This window comes from Glycine soja, chromosome 8 (assembly GCF_004193775.1).
Source record: "Glycine soja cultivar W05 chromosome 8, ASM419377v2, whole genome shotgun sequence".
Lineage (NCBI taxonomy): Eukaryota > Viridiplantae > Streptophyta > Magnoliopsida > Fabales > Fabaceae > Glycine > Glycine soja.
In genome coordinates, this window is record NC_041009.1 from 38,251,470 (window position 1) to 38,278,390 (window position 26,921).

The 26,921-nt window shown below is 33.0% G+C and overlaps 2 protein-coding genes across 2 annotated transcripts; one reads left to right on the forward strand and one right to left on the reverse strand.

The window, feature by feature from the left end:
* Window positions 1-3,515: 3,515 nt before the first annotated feature.
* Window positions 3,516-7,632, forward strand: LOC114423087 (very-long-chain (3R)-3-hydroxyacyl-CoA dehydratase PASTICCINO 2A-like). Its single transcript, XM_028389703.1, has 9 exons — window positions 3,516-3,713; window positions 3,796-3,907; window positions 4,064-4,082; window positions 4,187-4,275; window positions 4,385-4,438; window positions 6,617-6,687; window positions 6,781-6,862; window positions 7,163-7,259; window positions 7,366-7,632. Exons 1-9 carry the CDS (start codon window positions 3,643-3,645, stop codon window positions 7,434-7,436), a joined length of 666 nt encoding a protein of 221 aa, XP_028245504.1. The 5' UTR covers window positions 3,516-3,642; the 3' UTR covers window positions 7,437-7,632.
* A 3,085-nt stretch (window positions 7,633-10,717) lies between these two features.
* On the reverse strand, window positions 10,718-11,224 carry LOC114424154 (uncharacterized mitochondrial protein AtMg00810-like). The gene has a single exon (XM_028391008.1). The coding sequence runs from the start codon at window positions 11,222-11,224 to the stop codon at window positions 10,718-10,720; it is 507 nt and encodes a 168-aa protein (XP_028246809.1).
* Window positions 11,225-26,921: the final 15,697 nt, after the last annotated feature.

Sequence of the window (26,921 nt, forward strand, 5' to 3'; positions counted from 1 at the left end):
TTTTATTTTCATTTTTTTTCATTTCAGCCATAACATTATTTATACTGTTTTTTTATTTTAAAATTGTGCTTCAAAATATTGATAATTGATTAATATAACATTACTAATATGAAACGGTATTTTAAAGTACACAATGATGTTACCATACTAATTACGAATTAACATAGTGAAAATTTCGTATCTACTTATGTAAAAAAAAAGTATGATATGTACTTAATTTTATGTTATTTTAAACTTCATTCTGAATAGTTTAATATGTAATATAAGATTAATAGTAGAATGCATGTAAAATAATATATAATAATTTAAACTAAAAATTATAATCAAAATAATTGATCTTCAAATGAAAAATTATAAGATTTTAAAATAAATTAAGAAAAAAAATTAATTACCTAAATAATTTTCATTCATAGAATAAAATTAAAATTCATAAGAATATAAAACTATCATATAAACATATTTATTTCTATCATTTTACGTTTATTAATTACTTCAATAATAACTTTATCGTATAATTATAATTTAATATTTTATTTATTAACTTAGTTTTCAGTTAATACTTTACCAATTAATTTTTTTGCTTTGGTGTCAAAAAGAAAACTATTTTTTTTAGCATTTAACTAGCTTTTTAGCTTCTTTAGTTAGGCCATATGTACAATATAGTTAATCATGTAGAACAAAGGTATTTTTATCAAATAAAATCATTTTATCATGATAATTGATATAATTAATTGTTTTCTTAAGATGTGTATTATATTTTTATTGATAAATAAGGAGTCTAGAAATTGATTAACACGTTGAAATATAGGAAAATAAAAGTAATTAACACTTTATTGTATTTTATTTAATAATACAGTTTATTGTATTATAAAATAACAAAAAAATTGACACAAAAATATTTGGGTAAATGTCCTACTTTAATTCCTGTATTTGTAGGTTCACAATTTCGTCTCGAATATTATGAAAATGATCAATTTAGTCAACAAATGTAGATGTGACCGTCAAGTTACCTATGTTTGTATTAACGATAAGCGCATACATGACATGTTGATGTTGGCGTGACAAATCTTTCGATAGAGGGGACATTCCACATCAGCCATCAATATTTTGGACTAAATTGTTAGTAAAACTTCTTTTTAACTATTCTATGAAAATTTACAAAGATAACTGATATTTTGAAAAGAAGGATTTTCTTTCTAATTTGATGCTAATATGTTCTTATGCAACAATAGAATGACTCCTAACAAATATAACTTAATGATAAAATGGTTAACGTGCATTCAATTGGAAGAATTCTTATTTCTTTAATTTCATTCTAAATCTAAATTTGAATCAATTCAAAGTTTTAAACCACAAGATCTCAAATTTAGGAATTAGGATTATTAACTTAAAATCAACAAATCTCTTAACCAATTAATTTCAAATTTCAAATCCTCCAAAATCCAAATCAATTTATGCATTTCAAAACAACTAAGATTCAGAAAAACAACAACAACAAAGAAACCAAACAAATCCATGACATTAATCAGTAAAACAAACAATACAAAAAATAAAATAAAAGAAAACAATGGAACATCAATCAATGGATGATTGTCGTTGGTGACCCAAACGGGGGTAGAGTTGAAGAAACCTTGTGATGAGTCATGGAGAGGGGGACGAACCACTCGATGTTGGTGATCTCTATGTTGACGTAATCGTAAGAGAAAACAGAGGAGTCAAATATGAGTGGGTTGGGTAAGAGACGGTGGCGAAGGAGAAATCGAAGATGAAGGTTGAGTTAGTAGAGGTCTTTGTTGCATTGGCCTTGCTCCGCAACAGCGAAGGAGACAAAGATAAGGGATTGAGTCAGAGCCCAAAGAGGACAACGGAGAAATCAAAGATGAGGAGGTTGAATTCACGAAGAAATAGATACAAAGAAAACATATGCAAAATGGTCAATTGTTAGCCACGGGTAATCCAAAGAGATGGAAGGAGCACACTTAGCAATGATGAATTCATCCTCTCTCCCACAAAAGGTAAAAATGAAGCACATAGATGAATGATCACTTTTGTGTGATGACTTTTGGAGGTAAAAAAATACATAGAACTAGCAATTTGGTAAACAAACACTTGGCCCAAATTACTTTCGTCACATGGATTTGTCATGTTGTCCTTCACATGTCACGTCATTAAAAATGGACTAAAATAGACATTTACCCAAAATATAATACACGAAGATAACTTGTCGGTCAAATTAAATTATCAGTACAGTTGCTCATTTGTGAACTAAAATGATCATTTTTGTTATATAGAAATGAAATTATCTATACCTACAAAATACCTAGACTAAAGAGGACATTTACCCAAAATATTTTAAGCCTAACAAAGAAAATAAGACGAAGCTAATATTGACATCATAATTTCTCTCAAATTTTCTATAGTTCGAAGGTTATATTTGTTACGTATTAAAGTTTGTATACCGGTCACGTCTTTAGTTTAAGTCATGATATTCTAAGCTTAGCCTATGTTCCTTTATTTCCGTCCCTACTCTAAACTAAAATAAGACAATAATAATTTGAGAGAATTCAAATTCTAATTTTTTTATAAGCAGCCAAAAAGATTTTTTATAAAGGAACAAGTCATTTATTTATATATTTTATAAGTTTAATTATATACTGAGATGATTAACAAATCATTCCAATTATGATACTCCTCAAATTTTTAACAATTTTGAAAAAAAAAATCAATAAATCAACTTAACATTACAATCACAACTAACAAGTCAATGGACCCAATGATAAGTCCTGTAAGTAAGGTATGGGTTCAGACCTTGTGAAATAAAACGTGATGGGAAGGAGAAAATTCCACTAAGGATGATTAGTCAAATTTTTCAGTAAAAAATAATCATAAATAAAATCATTGGATATCAATAATATTATTAAAAAAATTAAAACGTTAGAGTTTCAAGCTAAAAGATAAGGTGATGCATATTGGAAATTGAATTTTTATCATTAAGATTTAGGTGGTTTAAATGTAAAGTTGAAGATTATATTTTACTAAATGAAGATTATTTGAATAGATGCATTGAAAGTTATTTTTGTTTCTAACTTTCAAGAAAACTGATTTGTTGGATTATAAATAGAGAAAAGAATTGATGGAAAAACAACACATGAAAAGAAAGTGTGTGAAAATAGAGATTGTGAAACAAAATGATTTATTGGGAGAAAAATATTTTTGTGTGATAGTGTTATCATTTTTTGTAATTGAATAGTATTATCATTTCTTGTAATAATTGAGTGCAGTTTTATAGAGTGATACTCTGTTTGGGTGGATTACAATCTTAAATAATTTTATTTGTGTGGAAAAGTTGATTACCCAATAAAAACATTACAATCCAAAAGTCATATTTTATTATTCTTGGATCTTCCTACGGACAACGGTTCCCAAACCCACACCACTCGCATGTAATTACGGTTACGAAAGTGGTTGAGGAGTTGAGCTGCCCAACTAAACCGTTTTAAATTCAGTAACCAAATACACGAAATGAAACCTCCTCCTCAATAATTAACTAACACATCCTTCAAATATTCCTCTTCATTCTTCCACTCTTGTGTTGTCTTGTGTGTGTTTCTTTCTCTGTCTAGTCCTAGATCTCTCTCTCCAATGGCTGGTTTCTTCTCTCTTCTAAGGCGCCTCTATCTCTCCCTTTACAATTGGACCGTTTTGTTTGGATGGTACACACACCCCTTCTATTATTCATCATGGTTATATATTTCTTACCCTTTCTCAAAACTCTCTCTTTATTAATCTGCGTAGGTGTCAAGTTCTGTATTTTGTTCTCAAGACATTGAACGAATCGGGTCATCAATATGTTTACAATGCAGCAGAAAAGCCTTTGCTTTATGCTCAAACCGCTGCTGTGTTAGAGGTACTTGCTTGATCCAACAAGTTTTTATTTGTCTGAACTGTGGACGCACCCTTTTTGTTTGTTTTTCCAAGAATATGCTTCTAGTGGGAATTATCTCAAGCTTTTTCTAACTTTTTTTCACTTTCTGGTGCGGCGTTGTATTGAATTGTGTGGTAGATTCTTCATGGCTTGGTAGGTGAGTAATCCTTTGCTCAATATGTCATGCTTAATGAAGATGAAAATTGATGTTGGAGTTGGTTTGTTTATGGAATTCTCTTCCTTTTTTTTTCAATGGTGTAGGATTGGTGAGGTCTCCAGTAACAGCAACATTGCCACAGATAAGTTCAAGGCTTTTCCTGGTTTGGGGCATCTTATGGAGTTTTCCTGAGGTGAAGAAAACTTTGAATTTGTTTCTCTTTTTGTTGACGCCATTTATTTGTTTATTCAGCATTCAGTCATATTATTTTATTGAAGAGTTGCAACCTTTTTTAATGCCAGACTCGGTCCCATGTGCTTGTTACCTCCCTACTAATCAGCTGGTCCATCACAGAGGCAAGTCTTTCATGATTGCTCTTTCATGTGACATTAAAATTATCTGTCTGGCTTTTTGTTATTCTGTTTGATTTTTTTTTTCTTGTCAAACAATAGCAATTAGTATGTTATGTTAATGGGGGGATTCGAAGCCATGACATCCTTATAACTCCAACCCTTATGTCCCTCCCCCCAACCACCAAACCACCTTATGTTAGGATATAAGGAGAAGGGAAAGTTAGTTAAGATGGTTAGACTAATAATGAGTTAGTTACTATAGTTAGGATATTGATCAGTTAGTTAAGGGGTTAGTTAGTTAGTTAGAGGGGTTTATTAGATATAAATAGGGGAAGAAGGATAGGAGAAGGAGATCTTATCATTTTTAGATTGAGCATTAGCTCTTTGTGCAAGGAGAAATCCTTTGTGATGGGGAAACCCTTGGAGAAGAGTTCGCTATCCTATTTTTTGTTCTTTTCTTACTAGTCAATAAAATCCTTTCTTTTCTTTCTCATTTGAATTCTTGGTTCCTAACACCTTATGACTCCATGTTATTCTGTTTGGTGTTAGCTAGCCATAACAAATAAGTTGGCACTGGCTGCTATAGGATGGTTATAAATTATAGAGCACTTCCTGCATGAAGATGATATTACTTGCTATATTTTTCCCCCCAAAAAAATGATTAATAAGTCTTAATGAGTGTTAACACACTGAGGGTGAGCATTAAAATTTACAATATTTTTGTTGTAATTTGTACTTATTCACTTGTTATTACATGCCCTGTCACAATTTGTAATTTCAACTACAATACTAAATGGAAAAAGCAGCAAAAACCACTGTATATTTATTAACTGACATTAATGATTGAGTAGAGTTTCCATTGTAGAACCCATGGTATAGAAGAAGGCAACAACATTCTAGGGATAAATTCTCTTACAAGAGTTGGCTATTAAAGTGAAGGAAACTATAGATTGTAGACTGTGTTGGGAAACATTTTTTCTTAAGTCCAAGTCACTAGTGCAGCAAGAAAAGAAAAACACTGAATTATTGTCACTGCAACTGAATTATCTTCAGCTTGCTTCTTTTGTTATATAATGAAATATATAGGCCCAGTAAATTTTTAAAGTTATCTCTTTATAGATTTTAATTAGTCTATGTTAATGTTTGAGAAAATATGACTGGTGCGAGAGACATAGTAGTCAATAACATGCTATAGAAAAGTAGCGCAGCAAACTATGGCATTCAAATAACAGAGCGTTTATCAACAGCTGCCAAAATTGTGGTTTTTTTCATGGTCTATAGTGGTGTTACCATGAAATAGGCTTCAAAAATTCATATTTGCACCTGAAACAACATTGTTTAGGATTTTTTGGGTAAAATTGTCCCCCACCCCCCATTCTAAAGCATATTTTTCCTTACATGATACAATTTGAAACCTTTCTTCCTTGACCATTACTAGTTTTGACTTCTGTTCCTTCACACTTTTCAAGACTATTTTTTTGTGTGTTCCATTCTTTCTTCTTCCTTTAGACTTCCCACGTCACATTCTGCTACTTTTTATCTGATTTGTTATGTTCTTATTTTATTAATTTCACCATCATCTTTCATTTTTTGACTTCATTAGTAAGTTCATATTGCTCCTAGATTGGTGGTGATTGTGTGTCTAAGTGAGATTTATTTTAGAGATATAATTGCATTAAGTGGTTAGAAATATTGAACTGAGTATCCTGGCATATGCTATTTTTACTTTGGCTGATTATAAGAAAACGCTTTTTTTACGTTTGTGAATGCATATATATGTTTTTGTTTTCTGACTGAAACAGAGTTGCTGGTGTCTGGTGGTCTCTCATTACAATTCACAAATCCCTGTTTCTACTGCCAAATTGTAGAGGAAATCTTAAGATGTCATAAAAAGCCTGCTCCCAAAGCAGAACAAATGAAAATGGTGCAACTGGAGATTGACCGTGCCAATAATGTTACTTGAGTGTGTCTGTCTTGCATAAAAATATTGATAATCTGAAATTTAAAGTATTGGCTGGAATGACAGTAAACCTTTTGGCTTCGTGCCCTATTTTCCTCAGTAATTGCTCTTTTGTTTCTGGTATCATATCCCTTTGTTTCCATGGTGAATTCAGTGATTGAAAAGGTAAGAGAAGGACTAATGAAGATTAATATTCATCTTCTTTGTTATTGCAATTGCAGATCATTCGCTATTCTTTCTTTGGCTTTAAAGAGACTTTTGGATTTACTCCATCATGGCTTTTGTGGCTTAGGTATGGAGTTCAATTGTTACGCCTTGTTCATAGAGTATAGTACTGGGGAAATCACTTTTTGCTCTTGCATCAACTACAATTCTTCTTTTGCAGATATAGCAGCTTCTTAGTTTTGTATCCAACAGGCATAAGCAGTGAAGTTGGTCTAATATACATTGCCCTACCATTCATTAAGGTAAATAATTTGAATAGCAAATGTCCACAAAGCGTTTAGAATCGTTAGATCTAAAGCTGCAGGCTGTATGTTGTTTTTGTTAATCATCAATATATATCTACCAATCATTTTACAAAGGACAAATCTTCTAAGAGGATTTCATATTTGGAAACCTTGACCATCTGCAATTTCATAGCATTCCGAAAATGATAGAAGAGAAACGGAGAATAGTCTATCACTTGTGATTTACTCTGGTGGAAATATTTGATAAGCTGGTTTCTCAATAATTTGGAATTTCAAGCTAATGACAGTACTTTTCAGGCATCTGAGAAGTATTGCATAAGGATGCCAAACAAATTGAACTCATCATTTGATTACTTCTATGCCGCGATTGTTGCAATGGGAATCTATGTTCCAGGCATGAACAAAACATCTTTCTCACTGCTGCTGCTGATGTCCTTAGGCTAATATTTATTTCACTGACCTTGTATAGTTTAACTGGTTGAATGGCATGTTTTATGCAGGTAGTCCTCACTTGTACACGTACATGCTTGCACAGAGGAAGAAAGCTCTCTCCAAATCGAAGAGAGAGTAATGCAACTTCAGTAGTTTTCATTGATTTTGGGTCAAACATAGGATATACACATGTCATGTCTTGGTTTGGATCCACATATAGGTATCAGGGAAACTCTTGCTTTTCATGTTAATGTATCATTAAAAGGCAACATGCCAGAGATAAATAAACTAGTTATTTTGTTCTTCTGCAACGTGGTGCGAAGCAGCTTCCTATAGTTGATTGTTGGTTCTTAGTCATCTGCTATAGATATTCAACGTGAAACATAATCATAGTTCAAACAATTTGTTAGAGAATTGGCTGGACATTAACTTTAAGTTGCATGAAAAAGTCGAAATGCGATAAGCAAAGTATGTGAATTCACCTGCTAACTGCGTAGATACAACTTTGGGTGATAGGAGCATTGAGATTTATAACTATAGAGGTCTGCATTTCATGAGATGATTATGGGTGAATTTGTTTAAATTTTTTTAAAAAAAAACAACTTTAAAATAAGTGTTTTTTATATAAGCATTTTTTTAAGAAGCAAATAGGATTTGCTTATTAAAATAAGATAAAACTTTTTTTAAGCAGAAGAAATTTAGACAAACACACTTAAAAAATAGAAAGTTGTTTATTTTATTGAAATTAAAATAAAAGTTTATTTCAATAAATAAGTTTAAATAAACTAGCTTATATGTATTGATTGATTTGGAAACTGGTATGTTTAAGTGTGCAAATGAAGGGGAGTTAGGAGAGACGTATTAAACTTTGGAAAAGGTGAAAAGCTAGGAAAGAAACTCTAAAGGGTTTTGTTAGGTGCACCTAGCATTATTGCTGGTGCACCCAACATTTTTTAAAAATATCAAAACTACCCCTGCACTTTCTTCGCATTTGTGATGCGTGTGCGTGAGGGTGGTCTATAAATCTTACGGAGTAAGCCTTTTATGGATCAAGTTGATTCATATGTTGATATTAAGCACATACGGATCAACTTAAAGGCTTACGGATCAAGGGTATTTCAGTCTTTTCTCCTTAAGTGTAGGGTGCACCAGCAATAATGCTGGGTGCACCTAGCAACACCCAACTCTAAATATGAAAGTCCCGAGTAATAAAGTGTAGGTTAGGACTCTTAACGGCTCTACCATCCTCTAGTGACCCTATCTAGTGATGAAGTTAATGTTTTATTTATAACTAGATAAAGTGACTTGTGCAAATGTACCAACAAAAGATCTGCATGGATAGCTTCAAATATTTTATTGTCTTTAATTTTGTAATATTTATTCTTATTATTTGATTTTGTCATTCTTTTTTGGATTTTGATGGGACTACTATTTTGTGACACTTGTCTAAAATGAGAAACACTAACATCAACTAAAAGTTGAAACCATAGCAAAAGCGAACGACAAAAAATACTCCATGAGGACCACTCTTTCTTCCATGGAAGGACTTCTTACTCTAGGTGGGTTTTCACCTCTTTTTTTACTACAACCACTTCCCTCAGCCACCACCTTTATCCTCGCCTCCCTTTCTTTCTCTCTCAACCGCCATTTACGTCTTGTCATCTTTTCTAACTATCTAGTTTCTCTATTTGTGTATGGTGTCATTCTCTTTTACCTTACCCTTCTTCACATTTCTCCTTTTTAATGATTCTTGTTAGAGTCACTACTAGAAAATAAGATTTTTACATCGGTTATTTAAGACTTTCAACATTGGTTATTAACCGATGTTGAAAGTAATATCGTTAATATCGGTTTTTCAAAGCCGATGTTAACTAACAAATACAATATCGGTTATTTAAATAGCCGATATTATATGATAAGAATTATGAAAAAAGAAAGTTATAAATCTACATATCAACATCGGTTTTTTTTAAAAAAATTGATGTTAACTGGCACTAACAACATCAGTTTTTTAAAAAATTGATATTAACTGGCACTAACAACATCGTCCCACAAATTCCCATATGCTGGAAAATCATTAATGGTACAAAAAAATATTGCACGCAAATGAAAAGTCTCATTTTGAAACCCATCAAACACTAAAACCCCCTTGTCCCACAACTTTGTCAAGTCTTCAATCAAGGGACTTAGATAAACATCAATGTCATTTCCTGGTTGTCTTGGGCTCAATATCATCATAGACAACATTATGTATTTTCACTTTATGCACAACCAAGGAGGCAAATTGTAAATTACTAGTAGAACTGGCCACGAACTATGTTGAGTGCTTAAACTGCCATATGGATTCATTCCATCAGTGGCTAGTCCAACCCTAAGATTTCTTGCCTCTTTGCCGAAATCCGGATACAGACGATCTATCTTTTTCCACTGCGAGGAATCAATTGGATGACGGAGTATTCCATCGTAGTTTCTCCCATTTGCAAGCCATGTAAGGTCTTTTGTGTCGTCTCCATTAGAAAACAGACGCTTAAACCTTGGAATGATCGAAAGATACCACAACACCTTCGTTGGGGGGCCCTTGTTTGAGTTTTCATCCCTACTACACTCCTCATCATCCTTGACTTTGTACCGTGATACCCCACACCTAGGGCATTTCGACATTTCTTGAAATTGATGTCTGTACAATGTGCAGTCATTCGGACAAGCATGAATCTTCTGATACTCCATACCCATCAGACACAATATTTTCTTCGCCTGATAGTAACTATTAGGCAATGTATTTTCCTCTGGAAGCATGTCTTGCATTACTTGAAGTAGCGAACTAAAACTTTTGTCACTCCACCCATATTTGGCCTTGACATTAACCAGACTTAACACCGCCAACAACAGCGTCAACGAATTCTTGCACCCTGGATACAAAGGTTTCTTTGAATCAGTTTGCAATGTATCATACATAGGGACATGTGCTTGCTGAAAAGACTCTTGTCCAAGGTCACACTTGAAGATTGAGGTGAGTTAAGAAATATTCTCACTTTCTCTCTCTGCTTTATTGATTTCAAAATAACACATAAATACAAGATACAAGAGAGAGAGAGAAGGACAGCTGACAGTGACAACACACTACTGCCTTCTGAATAAAGCTAACCAACTAAGCCACCACACATAGAGAAATATTAAAATATTCAACACTCCCCCTCAGGTTGGAGCGTATAAATCATATGCACCAAGCTTGGAACATATAGACTGAATTTTAGATCCTCTTAAGGACTTAGTCAAAATATCTGCTGGCTGATCATTAGAACTAATGAACTCAGTGACAATCTCCTTGGACAGAAGCTTCTCTTAAATGAAATGACAATCAATCTCTATGTGCTTAGTGCTTTCATGAAAGACTAGGTTTGAGGCAATATGAAGAACAACCTAATTATCACAGTACAACTTCATTTGCAACTCTTCACAGAACCTCAATTCTTGCAGAAATTGTTTAATCCAGATGAGTTCACAAGTAACCATAGCCATAGATCGATATTCAACTTCTGCATTGGACTGAGCAACAACAATTTGCTTCTTGCTTTTCCAAGAGATAAGATTTCCTCCAATGAAGACACAATAACTGGATGCAGATCTCCTATCCATGGGACAGTCAGCCCAATCAACATCACAATATCTCGATAGTTGCGTATTACCCTTGTCTTCATACAACAATCCTTGTCCAAGAGCTCTCTTAACATATCTCAGAATACGCATGACAGCATTCCAATGGTCCAAATGAGGATTCTGCATAAATTGGCTAACCACTTCCACAAAAAAGGAGATATTAGGTCTGGTAATGGTGAGGCAAATGAGTTTTCCCACAAGCCTCCTATATCTCTCGGGGTCAGGATAAACTTCACTTTGATATGTCATGAGCTTCAGATTTGGATCCATAGGGCTATCAACAGGTCTACAATTTCGGATACCTGTTTCTTCTAAAATATCAAGAGCATACTTCCTTTGGGAGATCACAACACCATCTCCTGATTGAGCCACCTCAATACCAAGGAAATACTTCAAATATCTCAGATCTTTGGTCTGGAAATGACTGAATAAGTGCTCTTTTAGCTAGGCAATCTTAGTAGTATCATTCCCTGTAATCACTATATCATCAACATAGACCATTAGATAAACACATTTTCTAGGAGATGTATGACAGTAAAAAACAGAATGATCAACTTCACTTTGTTTCAGTCCAAAAAGTTGAACAACATGACTAAATTTACCAAACCAAGCTCGAGAAGATTGCTTTAACCCATAGAGAGATCGGTGAAGCTTACACATAAGGCCATACTCCCCCTGAACAACAAACCCCAGAGGTTGCTCCATATAAATATCCTCCTCAAGATCACCGTGGAGGAAGGCATTTTTAATATCAAGTTGATGGAGGGGCCAGTGACGTATGGCATCCATAGCAAGAAATAGACGAACAGTAATGATTTTGGCTACAGGAGAGAAAGTATCACAGTAATCAAGACCATATATCTGTGTGTAGCCTTTAGCTATCAAGCGAGCCTTAAGCCGATCAACTTTACCATTGGGCCCAACTTTAACAATATAGACCCATCTACAACCCATAGTTGTCTTGCCAGGAGGAAGAGGAACGAGCTCCCAAGTACCATTATTTTCAAAAGCTTTCATTTCATCAATCATAGTCTGTCGCCAGCTAGGATGATCAAGTGCCTCATGGACATTGGAAGGAATAGTAAGGGAAGACAACGAGCAAACAAAGGAACCATATGAAGGAGACAAACGGGGATAACTTAAGAAATTATAAATAGGATGAGGATTACGAGTAGAGCGAGTACCTTTCCTGATGGTAATGGGCCAATATGAGTTAGAATGATGAGAAGAAGTGGAAGGAGAATAAGGATCCATGAGTTGAGGGCTGGTTGAGGAAGGATGAGGATCACGAGGAGAAGCTTCAGGTACTGTAGATCCAACCTGCCTTGTCCTGTGTTGATATGTAATCAGAGGTGGAGAAGCAACTTTAGGTGAATTTGGTGGGAAAGATGGGACTACACTAACATTTTGGTCTGAGTTACCTAGAGGACAAGGAGAAGGAATAGGAAGAACTTCCTGGAGGGAAGAAGGATGGTCTACGGAGGGTGAGAAGAAAGGTGTGTCTTCAAAGAAGGTTACATTCGCAGACATGTAGTATCGTCTTGTGGTTGGAGAGTAACACTTGTAACCTTTTTGAAGATGAGAGTAACCCAAAAAGACACATTTGACTGACCTAGCAGAAAGTTTGTCTAAACCAGGAGACAAATCATGGACAAAACAAATACAACCGAACACTTTAGGAGGAACATGAAATAGTGGATCATGAGGGAAGACAATTGAGTGAGGGATTTGGTTTTCAAGAGAGGAAGAAGGCATCCTATTAATTAGGAAACAAGCAGTAAGCACTGCATCTCCCCAATGATGTGTAGGAACATTAGAATTTAGCATTAGGGAACGTGCAATTTCAAGAAGATGACGATTCTTTCTTTCTGCTATACCATTTTGTTGTGGTGTGTGAGGACATGTGGACTGATGTAGGATACCTTTGGAAGACAAAAAGAAAGAGAGATCATGAGAGAAATACTCTTTAGCATTATCACTTTTGAAAATTTTAATTATTTTTCCAAATTGATTCTCAATCTCATTGTAGAACGACATGAATATAGGCAAAAGTTCATATCTGTCTTTCATTAAATAAACCCAAGTACATCTGGAGAATTCATCAATGAAGGTTACAAAATATCAAAAACCAAAAGATGTAACACGACTTGGTCCCCAAATATCAAAATGAATGGTAGAGAAAGCCGAGTTACATCTTTGTACAATTTGAGGAAATGATGACCTAACATGTTTTTTCTAGTTGACAAGACTCACACTCTAAGACTCGAAGATTCTTAAGACTAGGAACCATCATCTTTAATTTTGGTAAACTTGGGTGACCCAGACGATCATGCAAAAGTTTGGGTTTTGAAGTTGCAAAACAGGACATAGGTGGGCTGGATTCTAGGTAGTAAAGTCCTCGTGATTCGTGTCCTTCTCCAATCAGTCGACCTGTCCCATGTTCCTGAATAAAAAAAGAATTAGCAGTAAAGGTTACTGAACAATTTAATGAATGAGTTAGCTGACTTAATGAGATTAGATTATAGGGACACTGAGGAATGGATAATACAGAATTTAATTTCAAAGAGGGAGACAATGAAACTTGACCACTTCCTTGAGACACAACCTTGGAGTCATTAGCTACAGTAACAAGGTGAGGAATTTTTGGAAAGGAAAAGGATGAAAAAGAAGACTTATTTCCAGAAATATGATTAGAGGCACCTGAGTCGAGTATCCAAGGACTAGGACCTTCAATGGATTGAGAGATACATGCTGTTGAAAAACATGGTACATATGAGGATTGAGCTTGGTTGTTGGGTTTCTTGGATTTAAGCTTCAAATACTCTTGATACTCCTCATCAGAGAATCTAGACTCTGCTTTCTCTGACCTAGAAACCTATGCAACCTTGTCAGGAAAGCCATGCAACGAATAACAATTCTCTTGGCTATGACCCATCCTCTTGCAGTAGGTGCAATGAGGACTTCCACCCTTTCCACTGTGGCCTCCTCCTTTTCCACGAGATGCAACCATGGCTGACGTCTCCACACCATCAGCAGGATTTTCATCCTTCAATACATGAGGCACGCGGAGAATTCTAGTGATAAGGGAATCCATTGATGGAACTTGGTCCCCAGCAAAGACTTAATCACGCACATGATCAAAGTCTGAATGTAAGCTTCTCAAGATGAGGACCATGTAGAACTTGTCCAATTTTGTGTTCACTTCTTCCAATGAATCAGCCACAAGAAACTTTCTCAACTCTTCCGCGACAGCCCGAGCCTTACCCACATGTGCGATCATGTCATGGCTGGTTTGCTTGAGGGCTATAACCTTCATGGTTGCATCAAACAAGCTTTGGATATCATTGGCAAAGATTTCCTAGGCCTTCTTCCAAAAAGAACGACACATTTTAAATGATATAAGAATCTCCAAAATATCTGGCTCAATTGATTGCCATAACACAGCGCAGAGTTGATAGTCAAGCTTTTCCCACTCAGGTCTTTTGTTGTCTGGAACAGAATCAGAAGCTTTCTCCAAGTGGTCATGGTGCCCTTGACCGAGAACAACTCCATGGAAGTAGACCACGATAAGTAATTCTTCCAGTTAAGTTTTGCAGTCGTGATGGTTGGGGTCCCAGAGAAAAAGAAAACAGGTCCAGAGGAAGCCATTTCAGGTCACAAATAGAAACCCTAACGCAAAAGAGGAAGAACACACAAAGGCTAATAGAAAGGCTTGCCGGAAGTGAAAGGTAAGACTTGAAACGAGCTCAGGGGCTGATGACGAAGTTGCCGGGACAAGAAGGGTCAGCTTCTGACGGCGAGACGGCAGCACGTGGGCTTCACGCGCCAAAAATTGCGCGGGATACGGACGTCGCGTGGTGGTGCGACTTCCAGGGATGAGTCACGCTTTTCGAGGCGAACCTAACCCTGGTCTTGCCGGAGAAAATGGTCGGAGATGACGGCGACCGATGACGGACGACGGCGGACAAAACCCGCTTTGATACCAACTTGAAGATTGAGGTGAGTTAAGAAATATTCTCACTTTCTCTCTCTGCTTTATTGATTTCAAAATAACACAGATAAATACAAGATACAAGAGAGAGAGAAGGACAACTGGCAGTGACAACACACTGTTGCCTTCTGAATAAAGCTAACCAACTAAGCCACCATACATAGAGAAATATTAAAATATTAAAATATTCAACAGTCACGAATCATATCCTCCAAGCGATCTCCTATTTCTACATCAAACGGTTCAGATTGGGACTCACTCCGCATGTCTGTCAATTCACCATGCCATATCCACGTCATATAATTCCTCTTAATTCCATCACACAACAAATGTTCTCGTATGTCGTCGACTTTTTGCTGTCTCCTGTTCAAACAATTTATGCACGAACAAAAAAACTTCCCATTTTCATCCGGTCAATTTCTTTCTGAAGCAAATTATAGGAACTGTTCCATGCTTTCCTCACACGCAAGGCTCAAGTGACTTTCATTCATCCAACTTCGATCCATCTAAATAATAACTCCGTCATACTCCGAAACTCATTCAATGCATGAAATCTTACTTTTTCATTTAAGGTGTGGTCTTATCCCATTCAAGAACATACTTTTTTATGGTAGATTCATGCGTCAAGGTTAATCTTATTTTGTTAAATTTGATGAAATTTCGAAAGCATTTCGCATTGGTCTCCAAGTACACGACATGAAATCGGTGACATTAATTCCCCGATAATCAAGTATGCACTCAAAGAACAACTAGAAATGCATTGTACCGAAATTTCATCAAATTAAACAAAATAATGTTAACCTTAAAGCATGGATCTACCATAAAAATATGAGTCTCCCCAAACTATCCAAATGGACAATTCAAGATTTAATACAATGATTAATGCAAAATTGTCTACAGGAATCATTGTATTTAATCTCAAATGAGAATCTAAGGTTCACTCTTTATGAACAAAACTTGTATCTAATTAAAGCAAAATACATTAATAACATACAAAAACAATTGTAACAAAATTAAACATAAAAAGTTTATGAAAAAATTTGGTACCTGTGATGATGACTAGAACAGTGTGCAACAACGAATGTCGTGATCACGATGCAAAAACCTAGATGATAATCAATGAATAAAGACCACTGATGTTTGTGAATTCCATCGAGAACATTAGCCTTAATTCATTAAAAATCATATCAAGCCTATTTGTCATTTTATCAAATATATTAACCTTAATAAAGAATATATATCCACTTTCATAATTCCTATTTGAAGCCAAGTTAATATCACGTGCTAGAATCCAAATCAACATGTCCAACCTAAGAAAAAAATGCATTAGTTTGCTTTGTTACACTATTTTTTTTTTTTTTGGAAAAGCATGTCCAAACAATTAACTATATTAATTGAATAATATAATATGACTTGAATGAAAAGGTATATGAAAACTTTTGCCTCGGGTATATTTTCTACTATTTTCTAATGGCCTTGTAGCCTAATTAATCTCAATCCTACTGTTAAAATGTTGTCAAAGGTTGATATAAACAATTGCAAAATTGTTTAAGCCACTGAACACAAAGACTTAATTTTTTTTTTACATAGGAAAAAGTATTTGAAAACTACAAAATAATTCCATTCCAGTAATATAAACAAGCTCATTAGAAGATTAAACCTTTACAAAATGGTAAAGGCTATAAACAGAAGTTAATTAAGTGCAATTAAATAAAATTAAAAAGTAAGGTTTTCCTCATCTGCATTCATAAGTGATTCAAATGAAAAGCTTACCAATTCTTTGAGGGAAGAAATTGACTTTTTAGAGACTAAGATATTCATAAGTGATTCAAATGAAAAGCTTTTCCTCTTACTCTACAAGCTTGGTCATTCGCATCATTTTTATTTTATTTTTTATTATTCATAATAACTCTCGGATCATTTCAAAAGAAAAATGTCCAAATTATTTATAAAATTATTCTTAACTTATGCAGCTCAAATCATAATATATATTTATATATATATAACAAAGATAATTATAAATAATTGTCTATATCAAAAGAATAAAATCCACCCTCGTCTATAATTAAAAAAACTCTAGTTTACTATATGTGTTTATATATTATATTAATCAATGTATTATATTAGCTGGCTTAAACTCAAAAAGTGGTTGACCTTAATAAAGATAAACTTACATTTCTACTTTATTTCTTTACTCTTTGTTAACAAAACCGAATACTATATATAATCATGTCCTGTTTCATGTGGTCTAGTAGTGTTTTTCTAGTAGTGTCTTCATATTTTATTGTTCAACGTGATAATGGACATGCAATTTTCTAATAGAGAGATTAAATTAAAGTCCACGTGGACTTAATTCAATAATAGATATGGAGTAAAGGTAACAATTTCAATATATTTTGAGCAAGGGGAAACTAATTAAATTGAATTAGTGGGTTGTTCTTAATGGAAAATCAATGTTTCGTAAATATTAAAATAAAACTTATTTTATTTAAATTAAGATATGTATATATGAAGGGAATATATATATATATATATATATATATAACAAAGATAATTATAAATAAATGTCTATGATCAAAAGAATAAAATCCACCCTCTTTATGTAAATTTGAATTTAACATTAGCAAGTTTCATTACATAAGAGACTAGTAAATGAAACGCATAATGAATTACAGTATAATGTTTTTTTTTTTATAAAAAAAAAGCAATTTATTTGAAGCGATAAGATTTTCGTTCACAAGGGAAAAATAGTTGTTACTTGTTTCGCATTCCTATTAAACTAACTAGTCCTGCTTGTTACGCATTCCTATTTAACCTCAGTCAGTCAGCAAGCTCAGCCAAATATTGCTTTCCCCCAAAGACTTAGCTGTCAGTCAAACTTGAGCAATAAACACGAAATCACATTTTGAACAATTTAAACCACCAGCATAAGACAAACAGAAAATCAACAGATAATTAAACGAAGAACACTAGTTGGATGAAACATTAATGACCAATATCTACTCTTACATACACAAAAATCAAATCTAGTAAGAACAGTATCATATTCAACAAGCTTTCTAGATAGGTACATTGTACACCTCAAGGCCCAGTTAAAACAAAAATAAATAAATACTAAAAGATTTTCTGTTTTTAGATATTATTCTTAAAATGGAGAAGAGAGAGAAGCGAGATTTCCTCTTTTAGTACAAAAAAAATGCAAAATAACCTAACCCTCAGTTTATAAAGAAAATAAAGCAAGAGAAGCGTGGAGTGTGCACCTGATCTTTCTTTAAAACCTTGTAAGAGCTTGTGTTGTGGGTTTAGTGAACACTAGCTGAGAGAGGTGGCACACGCAGAACAGAAAGGGCATTCACCGCACCAACACGTAGCAGAAGCTAAAATTCTGAAACCGTTGTTGAATTCATATTTTTAGGTAGCAATGTGAAGGTGTAGCGATGAATCTAACTAGTTTTTTGGTGGTTGTTGTTGTTGTGTGTGTTGGAATGGAAGGAGGAACAGTTGGCTAAGAAAGAGAAATGGGAGAGGAAAGAGGCAACAAAGAAGTCTCACTCACTTTACTGCCTAAAACACTGTCCACTAAGTTATTACAACCGAACAACATCACATCTGCATCATTGCCATTCGTTTTGCCCTATGGTCTCCTTTTCTTCTCTCTCCTTTTTTCATTCTTTTAATATGTTAGAACAATTATTTTAATATGAGAAAAAAAAGTCATACTAACTTATGTTGTTGAATTTCTGATGAACTTTTTTAAAATAATTATTTTAATATACATTTTTTTATTGGAATTTTACCTACACTATATATTTGTAGGTAAAAAATTTTAAACTTTATCTACACTAATGGACTGTAGGTACAAGTTTTATAAGATTTTACCTACACCAAGTAATCATAGGTATATATTTTTTGAAATTTTACCTACATTAACATTTGTAAGTAGAAGTTATTTTGACTTTTACCTGCACCAAATGATAGTAGGTACAAATTTTTTAATTTTATCTATGATAAGCAATTGTAGGTATAAGTATTTTTTTTACTTTTACCTACAGTAATTTATGTCTGTAGGCAAAAGTCTCTGTAGGCATATGTCATTTTTCTTGTAGTGAAAAGGGTTTTGGATCTTTTTGGTAGAGGATCTTCAGAGCACTGAGGCTAGATCTAAGGATGACAAAATGAAAAGAGATCTAAATTTCAGTTAAAGAGATCTAAAAAGAAAAGGAAATGCAGTGAAATTGCAAGAAACATTTGATTTTGGTTAGAATGATTGTAGATGAAAAGGCAATGTGGTGAAATGGCTCATTAGGGATTAGGAAGAGAGAGCAACATCGTTTGAGAGAATAAAGAATTTTTTTTTAATTTACCAAAGTATAACTTATTTTTTTTTTCAATGCGATGATGTTGTTCAGACTTATTTTTTCAACGCAGTAATATATTTTATTTTCAAAAATTTATTACAGTAAAGTTATATATGTATATATGATCCATCTCAGTTTTTTAATTTTTTATTATTAAAAGTTAAAATCTAATGTTAAAATATAATTATAATGTTTTTATATTTATTTAAAAATCATATTTTAATATATATTTCATTAGAAAAAAGAAAAAAAACTAAAATCATAATTTAACATACTATTTCAATTTTTAGAAGAAGAAAAATGTTTTAAGCAAATAAAAAACAAAATCGTATTTAGATATATGATTTCTTTATTATGAAATTGTATACCAAAGTATAACTTATCTATTTTTGTAATTTAAAAAATACCATTTATGATCATTTAAAAAAAAATTCACTTCCCTAATCAATCCGAAGTCTGAACAACGTCACCGCATGGTTAGACTGATTTTGGCTCATTAGGGATTTACTAGAGTATAACTTATCCTTTTTTCATTTTCATATAATAAATAAAATATAAAATATGAAAAGAGGCTACAAGTAGAGGGGTTAGTTAGCATATGTTTTAGAAAATGTTTTTATAGATTTTTTTTTTCATTGAAATAAATTATTTAAATAAATAAAGTATTATAACTAAGTTACAAATTTTATATTTTTCTATAAAATAAAAATTTAATAAATAATCTTAATAATTATTTATGCATATTAAAATTAAAATCAAAACATATTTACATCACAAAAATATAATTTTTTAAAATAATAAATTATATATATTTAATCTACAGCTAATTATATCCATAGTTAATTATATCCATAAGTAAAAGTAACCGTAAATATAATTTTGTAGAGATTTTAAAATATAATGATAATTTAATATTTATTTATTGAATGGTGACAAATATCTCATAAAATATACTTTTTAAATATTTATTATACATTTTGATAATAAATAATATATACATTGTATGTATAAATGTTTTTGTATGATAAATTTTTTATTTTTATAATAATTAAATAAAATATATTAATAATAAATTTTATTTGTTTGACGATATAATTATTTTTACCAACATTCTATAAAAATTCTATAAAAGTTAAATTCTACTATTAAAAATATTTTTTTTAATTTTCAAATGAACTAATATGCAATAATTAATATAAATGTGTGTTATATTTAAATGATAATCATGAAATAATAAAATTAAAATTACAGAATTTATTTTAAAAATTTAGTTTAATTTTTAAATGCTTACCTTTTGAATTTGTTATTGTTTATTAATTATTATATTTTTTAATTAAAATATAATTAATAACTCAATATATGATTTTTAAAAAAATATATAAATAATTAAAGAAAAAGAGTTTATATTAACATCGGTTATTTTAAAACCGATGTTGTAAGTACTTAACGACATCGGTTTTAAAATAACCGATGTTAAAATCGCACTAAATCAATCTGTTAACATCGGTTATTTGAAAATCGATGTTGTTAAGCACTTACAACATTAGTTTCAAAATAATCGATGATAAAATCGTACTAAATCGATTTGTTAACATCGATTATTTGAAAATCGATGTCATTAAGCATTTACAACATTGGTTTTAAAATAACTAATGTTAAAATCGCACTAAATCGAGCTGTTAACATCGGTTATTTGAAAACCGATGTTATAAGTGTTTAACGACATTGGTTTTCAAATAACCGATGTTAATAAAATGATATTAAAACTTATTTTTTTAGTAGTGAACCCCTTATTACAATTATACCCTGACCACCAAAGGTTAGATTTAGGTTGTCTTTGATCTAGTAGTTGGGCACATACCAATCCGTAAAATATAACAAAAGAAAGAAAGAAAAATTAAAGAGAAGCTCATGGTTTTATCAAGTTTTCTTTATAATAGGAGAAATTTATGTATTTTTATTTTGTTTTTGTGCTTTTAAGTTCAGGATCACAAACTTGTTAGTTTTGAGTGGGGGGGTGTCTATCTACCATTGTTGATATGCAAAGCAATGTTGTAACGCTCCTATTAGCACCCGGTGTATGTGCTTGTGTAAGTCTTGTTAGAATATATTCTTTACTATTACCTAAAATTTGCAAAATTATAAAATTAAATGAGCTCCATCTATCATTTAATGAGTCTCACTTAAGGATGGCATTGGATAGGGTACCTTATATTCGTACCCTCACTTTTAATATATTCCCGTACCTAAATCCATATCCACGTTGGTTTATTATTCTTACTACTAAACTAAATGAGAAACATACTATGGATCTTAATAAATTTGGGATGTTTGATGCATATGATTTGGTCAACATCATTGCAGAGGACATGGGGTTGCTATCGTGTCATCCTTTCGTGCTTTGGTTTAGGTGCACCAATAGTGGCAAAATTCTACCAGTTGAGACCGATAATGGTGTGCTAAAAGTGTGTGTGTGTGACTAGAATTAAATTTCACATCACTGCACCCCATGTCATTCACAAGTTCAATTACAGTTTCATTCACATATGCATTCACACTATCATTCACCCTTCATTTACAGGTTCAAAATTATTCAGACATAGAACTAATGGTTGCTTCCAAATCTTAAATTTTCAATGTTAGTGATTCTCTAAATCTTACAAATTCTTAATTGTTTTCTTTTAATAACAAATATGGAAGTTGACTTTGTTTCTCTTTTAACAAATATGGTACGATAGTTTCACACTTTGGATATGGCCACACTGGATGTGTACTTTCGTCAAATATATAGTGGGTGTGTTATATTAGTTTTTGTGTGGCTTGGTTCAAGAGTTATTGGTAACCAGTGACAGCAACAAAGATTGGTCAGAAAGTGGCAAATGATACTGATCTAGAGTTCTCAAAAGGAGGAAATGAAGATGAGTATGATTATGAAGTGTCAATGAAAGTGTAAGACCCAAGTGATGCTGTAAAGTCAAAGAAATATGACCAAATATATTATTTTTCAGTTTCTAGCAAGATAGATTTAATATGATCAAGTATATTAAATTTTTTCACCTTTTTTTTATTTCTCCCTTGGAAATATAGACGAACAATGTACAAGATAGGTGATGAATAATTTGTCTACGCTCCCTCATATGTAAAGCTTAATAAGAGCTTTTTATTTTACCTTTATAATTACTGAATATATGCTTTTCTTGATCGAGTTTTTTCTACTTTTGAAGACTTAAGAAAATGTTTCTGCAACATTTACTAGCAGGTACCACTTTGATGGTGCTTATTGGCATCACAACTTGGCTTGAATTGTTTTTCCAGTTCGGCAACACTGTGACAAAGATTTATACTTTCTCAATGGGGACAAACTCATGTCCATGATAGATGGCATGCTTCTCACATTTTTGGGTACTATTAGGCATCTTTTCTAGCATAAAGGAGTATATCAATACTATTCTTGAATCCGTTGAATACAGTGATAAAGAAACAATCTATGAAGTCGATGGTTGTTATAATATCTTGTTTTGACCTGATAGCTTATAAGTTGGTATAACATATTACATGTGTTTGATTGTTTGCTTGATACTGGTTATATTTTTATGGATTTTTTTTTATATAATGTAGTTATATCATTCTTGATATTAGCTTGTTGGATTCATGTTTAACAATAAAGAGCAACTAATGTCTTAGTGACAAGTACATGTTAGTGATTTCATAATCACTAAGGAGAACTAAACACTTTTTGGAACTTATTTAAAGTAAGAGTGATCAATTAAAAAACATAATTGTTATCTCCTGAAATAATCCAAGTTCTAATAAGATCTAGATTTGATTCGTATTCCCCTATTGTATACCCAAATTAAATTCCAGCCATCAATCATTGTTATCACAATTCTTGTTGTTTGGTTTATTAATTTTATTCTCTAAAATAATTACTATAACTATTCCTAGTATTTTAAATAATTATCTTTGTGTCCAAATTTTAATTGTGATAATTGTATTGTATCCTAAATTACATCCTACTCTTGTCATTCAACTAAACTTATACAACTTTTATTTTTACTACTTCTAAATGTGTTCCATGTTCTCAAACTATCTAATAACCTCTTGTCTATTTGTAAAATCACTTGGGACTTAAACTGTGTTGTGATGTTTTTTTACTCCTATTGTGTTTTTCAGGATCTTGTCATGGGAAGGACGATTGGAATTACTAAAAAACAGGGCGGGTTATACTACTTGTAGCATAAGGACAATGAAAAATGTACCAAATGGCTTTAGCACAGGCGTCTGGGTTATCCTCTATTTAGTGTCCTTAAGTCTTTATTTCCTTTTTTGTTACAAAAATGTCAGTCGAGTCTTTTCTTTGTGATGTTTGTGAGTTTGCTAAACAACATCGAACAACTTTTCTTCCTAGTACTAATAAAAGTTTTAAACCTTTTGATCTTGTTCATTTGGATGTGTAGGGACCTACACCTATCATTAATATTTCTGGTATAAAGTGATTTGTTTCTTTTATTGATGACTGCACTCAGGTTACCTGGATATTTCTCATGAAAGACAAATATGAAGTTTTCCAATTGTTTTTAAACTTTTACCATATAATGCAAACATAATTTGGGAGCTCGATTAAAATATTGCGTTATGATAATGGGAGAGAGTATGTGAATCAAAACCTTTCCAATTTCCTCAAAGATAGTGGTGTTGTTCATGAATTAACTTGTGTGGACACCTCTCAACAAAAAGGGGTCGCAAAAAGGAAAAATCGACATCTCCTTGAGGTTGCCAAAGCTTTACTCTTCCAAATGTTTGTTCCTAAGTATTACTAGGGGGAAGTTGTTCTAACCGCCACTTACTTGATAAATAGGTTACCCTTTCATTATTTAAATGATGTTAGTCCTATTCAACTCATGACCACATACTATCCTTTTGCTCCCCTTATTACCAGTCTTCAGAGTTGTGTCTTTGGATGTCCTGTCTTTGTTCATGTTCATGGTCCTCGTTGGGGAAAGTTAGATCATCGGGCTATCAAATGTGTCTTCATAGGTTATGCCTCAAATAAAAAGGGGCACAAATATTATCACCCTCAAAGTCATCGTGTCTATGTTTCCAAGGATGTCACTTTTCATGAAGCAAAGTCTTTCTTCACTAGTCCTCCTCTTCAGGGGGAAAGTAGTCTAGAAGCTGAGATCCCTAAGTTGTCATGTTTTCCCTTGTTATAGGATTCAACTCCTACAGAGGATGACAACGACCCTGAACCAGCATCATCACTAGTTCAACATAAGGAGGACAGACGCTTCGGGAACCAGTACCAATGAAGCAAAAAACTCGACCTGGTCCAACAGCAACTTCAATCATCCGAACCGAAGGTAAGAACTTATTCTTTTGAGGACACCTTAGATGCCACTTGTGAATCTAACCTAGATGATTTGGCAATTGCCTTAAGAAAAGGAAAAAGGTCTTGTGCCAAATATACTATATCCTAATTTGTGTTTACTAAAAATCTTTCTCTACAACACCAAAGTTTTATTTCAGCTATTGATTCTATCAGAATCCCTACATCAGGACAAGAAGCCTTAAAGGATGAGAACTGGGATCGAGCCATGAATGAAGAAATGGGTGCATTGGAAAGGAACAAGACTTAGGAGATTGTAGAGAGATCGAAAGACAAAAAGGCAATGGGTTGTAGGTGGATATATACAGTTAAATACCAGACTGATGGCACATTGAATCAGTATAAGGCGAGGTTGGTTGCAAAGGGATACACTCAAACCTATGGGATCGATTATGCGGAGACATTCTCTCCAGTGGCAAAAATGAATACAATCGGGATCATCATCTCCTTAGCAAGGCACTTTGGTTGGGAGATGCATCAATTTGATGTTAAAAATGCCTTCTTAAATGGAAGCTTGGAAGAAGAAGAATACATGGAGATTCCACCAGGATATGGTTCCACTAATGGAGGAAATAAAGTTTGCATACTAAAGAAGGCCCCATATGGTCTCAAGCAGTCTCCTCAAGCTTGGTTTGGTAGGTTCATTCAAGCTATGGTATCTTTGGGGTACAAGAAAAGCCAAGATGACCATACTCTATTTATAGAACACTCATAAGATGGTAAACTTACTTTGCTCTTGGCCTATGTCGATGATATAATTATTGCAAGCGATGATGAGATTGAAAAACAGACCTTGAAGGAAAGGATGGCTACCCAATTTGAGATGAAAGATCTTGGGAAGCTAAAGTACTTCCTCGGGATAGAGGTTGCATACTCTAGGTAGGGTATCTTCATTTCTCAGAGAAAATATATACTTGATCTCCTCAAAAAATCTAGCAAGTTGGGTTGTAAAACCATTGGAGCGCCCATAGAGCAAAATCACCGGATGGAAAATGTTGAAGAAAGCCCAAAGGTAGAGAAGACACAATACCAGGGACTTGTGGGAAAACTTATCTACTTATCCCACACTAGGCCAGATATAACCTATGCAGTTAGTCTGGTTAGCATTTCATGCATGACCCAAGAGAGAGACATTTGCATGCAATAAATAAGATCATCTAATACTTGAAGTCTTCTCAAGGAAAGGGATTATTGTTTAACAAAGAGAAAAATTTATCCACGAAAGTATCTACTAATGTTGACTATGCAGGATCAATTATTGATAGGAGATCCACCACAGGATATTGCATGTTCTTGGGTGGAAATTTAGTAACATGTAGGAGTAAGAAGCAAAATGTGGTTGCAAGATCAAGTGCAGAAGCAGAATTCAAAGCTATGGCTCAAGGGGTTTGTGAGTTATTATGGATGAAGATCATACTTGATGACCTCAAAACAAAATATGAAGCTCCTATGGGACTGGTTTGTGATAATAGGTCCGCCATCAGCATTACAAACAATCCAATTCAACATGATCGAACAAAGCACATAAAGATAGATCGACATTTTATTAAGAAATTGGACAATGGTCTTATAGCCACTGAATACATCCCTTCAAAGCTTCAGTTGGCATATATGTTCACCAAGGGACTTCCCACAGACTTGCTTCAAGACCTTACTTGCAAGCTGGGAATGATAAATATACATTCACCGGCTTGAGGGGGGAGTGTTGTGATACATTCCATAATTAGCACATATTTTATTATGTAATTACTACATATTTGATTTGTACAAATTTTGTTCTGTTGCATTTCTTTCCTTAATTAGGTCGCTCGCAGCTTATAAATAAGTCTTGTATTCGCTCTTTGTAAAATACAAAATAACAATAATATTCAGATTATTATCTTTCAAGTAACTAAATTAGGTTTTGTGTATTTAAGTTGTTTTTTTCTTCTAATTAGTACAGATTTGATTTGTACAAATTTTGTTCCATTGTATATCTTTCCTTAATTAGGTCGTTGGCAGTTTATAAATAAGTATTGTATTCACTCTTTGTAAATACAAAATAACAATAATATTTAGATTATTATCTTTCAAGTAACTAAATTAGGTTTTGTGTATTTGAGTTGTTTTTTTTCTTTCTAATTTATGACTATAGAACTAAAAAAGTTAAATATTTAGCAACATAATTAAGTAAAAGGTAGTATAACTTACTCAATATGATAACTTGTTCCATACGTGGTTTGGGAAAAAGGT

Excerpts from the sequence above, each read along its gene's own strand:
- LOC114423087 (XM_028389703.1), top strand. The coding sequence starts at position 3,643 with ATGGCTGGTTTCTTCTCTCTTCTAAGGCGCCTCTATCTCTCCCTTTAC. Across the intron at positions 4,439-6,616 it reads TCAGCTGGTCCATCACAGAG|ATCATTCGCTATTCTTTCTT; the intron begins GCAAGTCTTTCA and ends TTGCAATTGCAG. Across the intron at positions 7,260-7,365 it reads AATGGGAATCTATGTTCCAG|GTAGTCCTCACTTGTACACG; the intron begins GCATGAACAAAA and ends TGTTTTATGCAG.
- LOC114424154 (XM_028391008.1), bottom strand. The coding sequence starts at position 11,224 with ATGGATCCAAATCTGAAGCTCATGACATATCAAAGTGAAGTTTATCCT.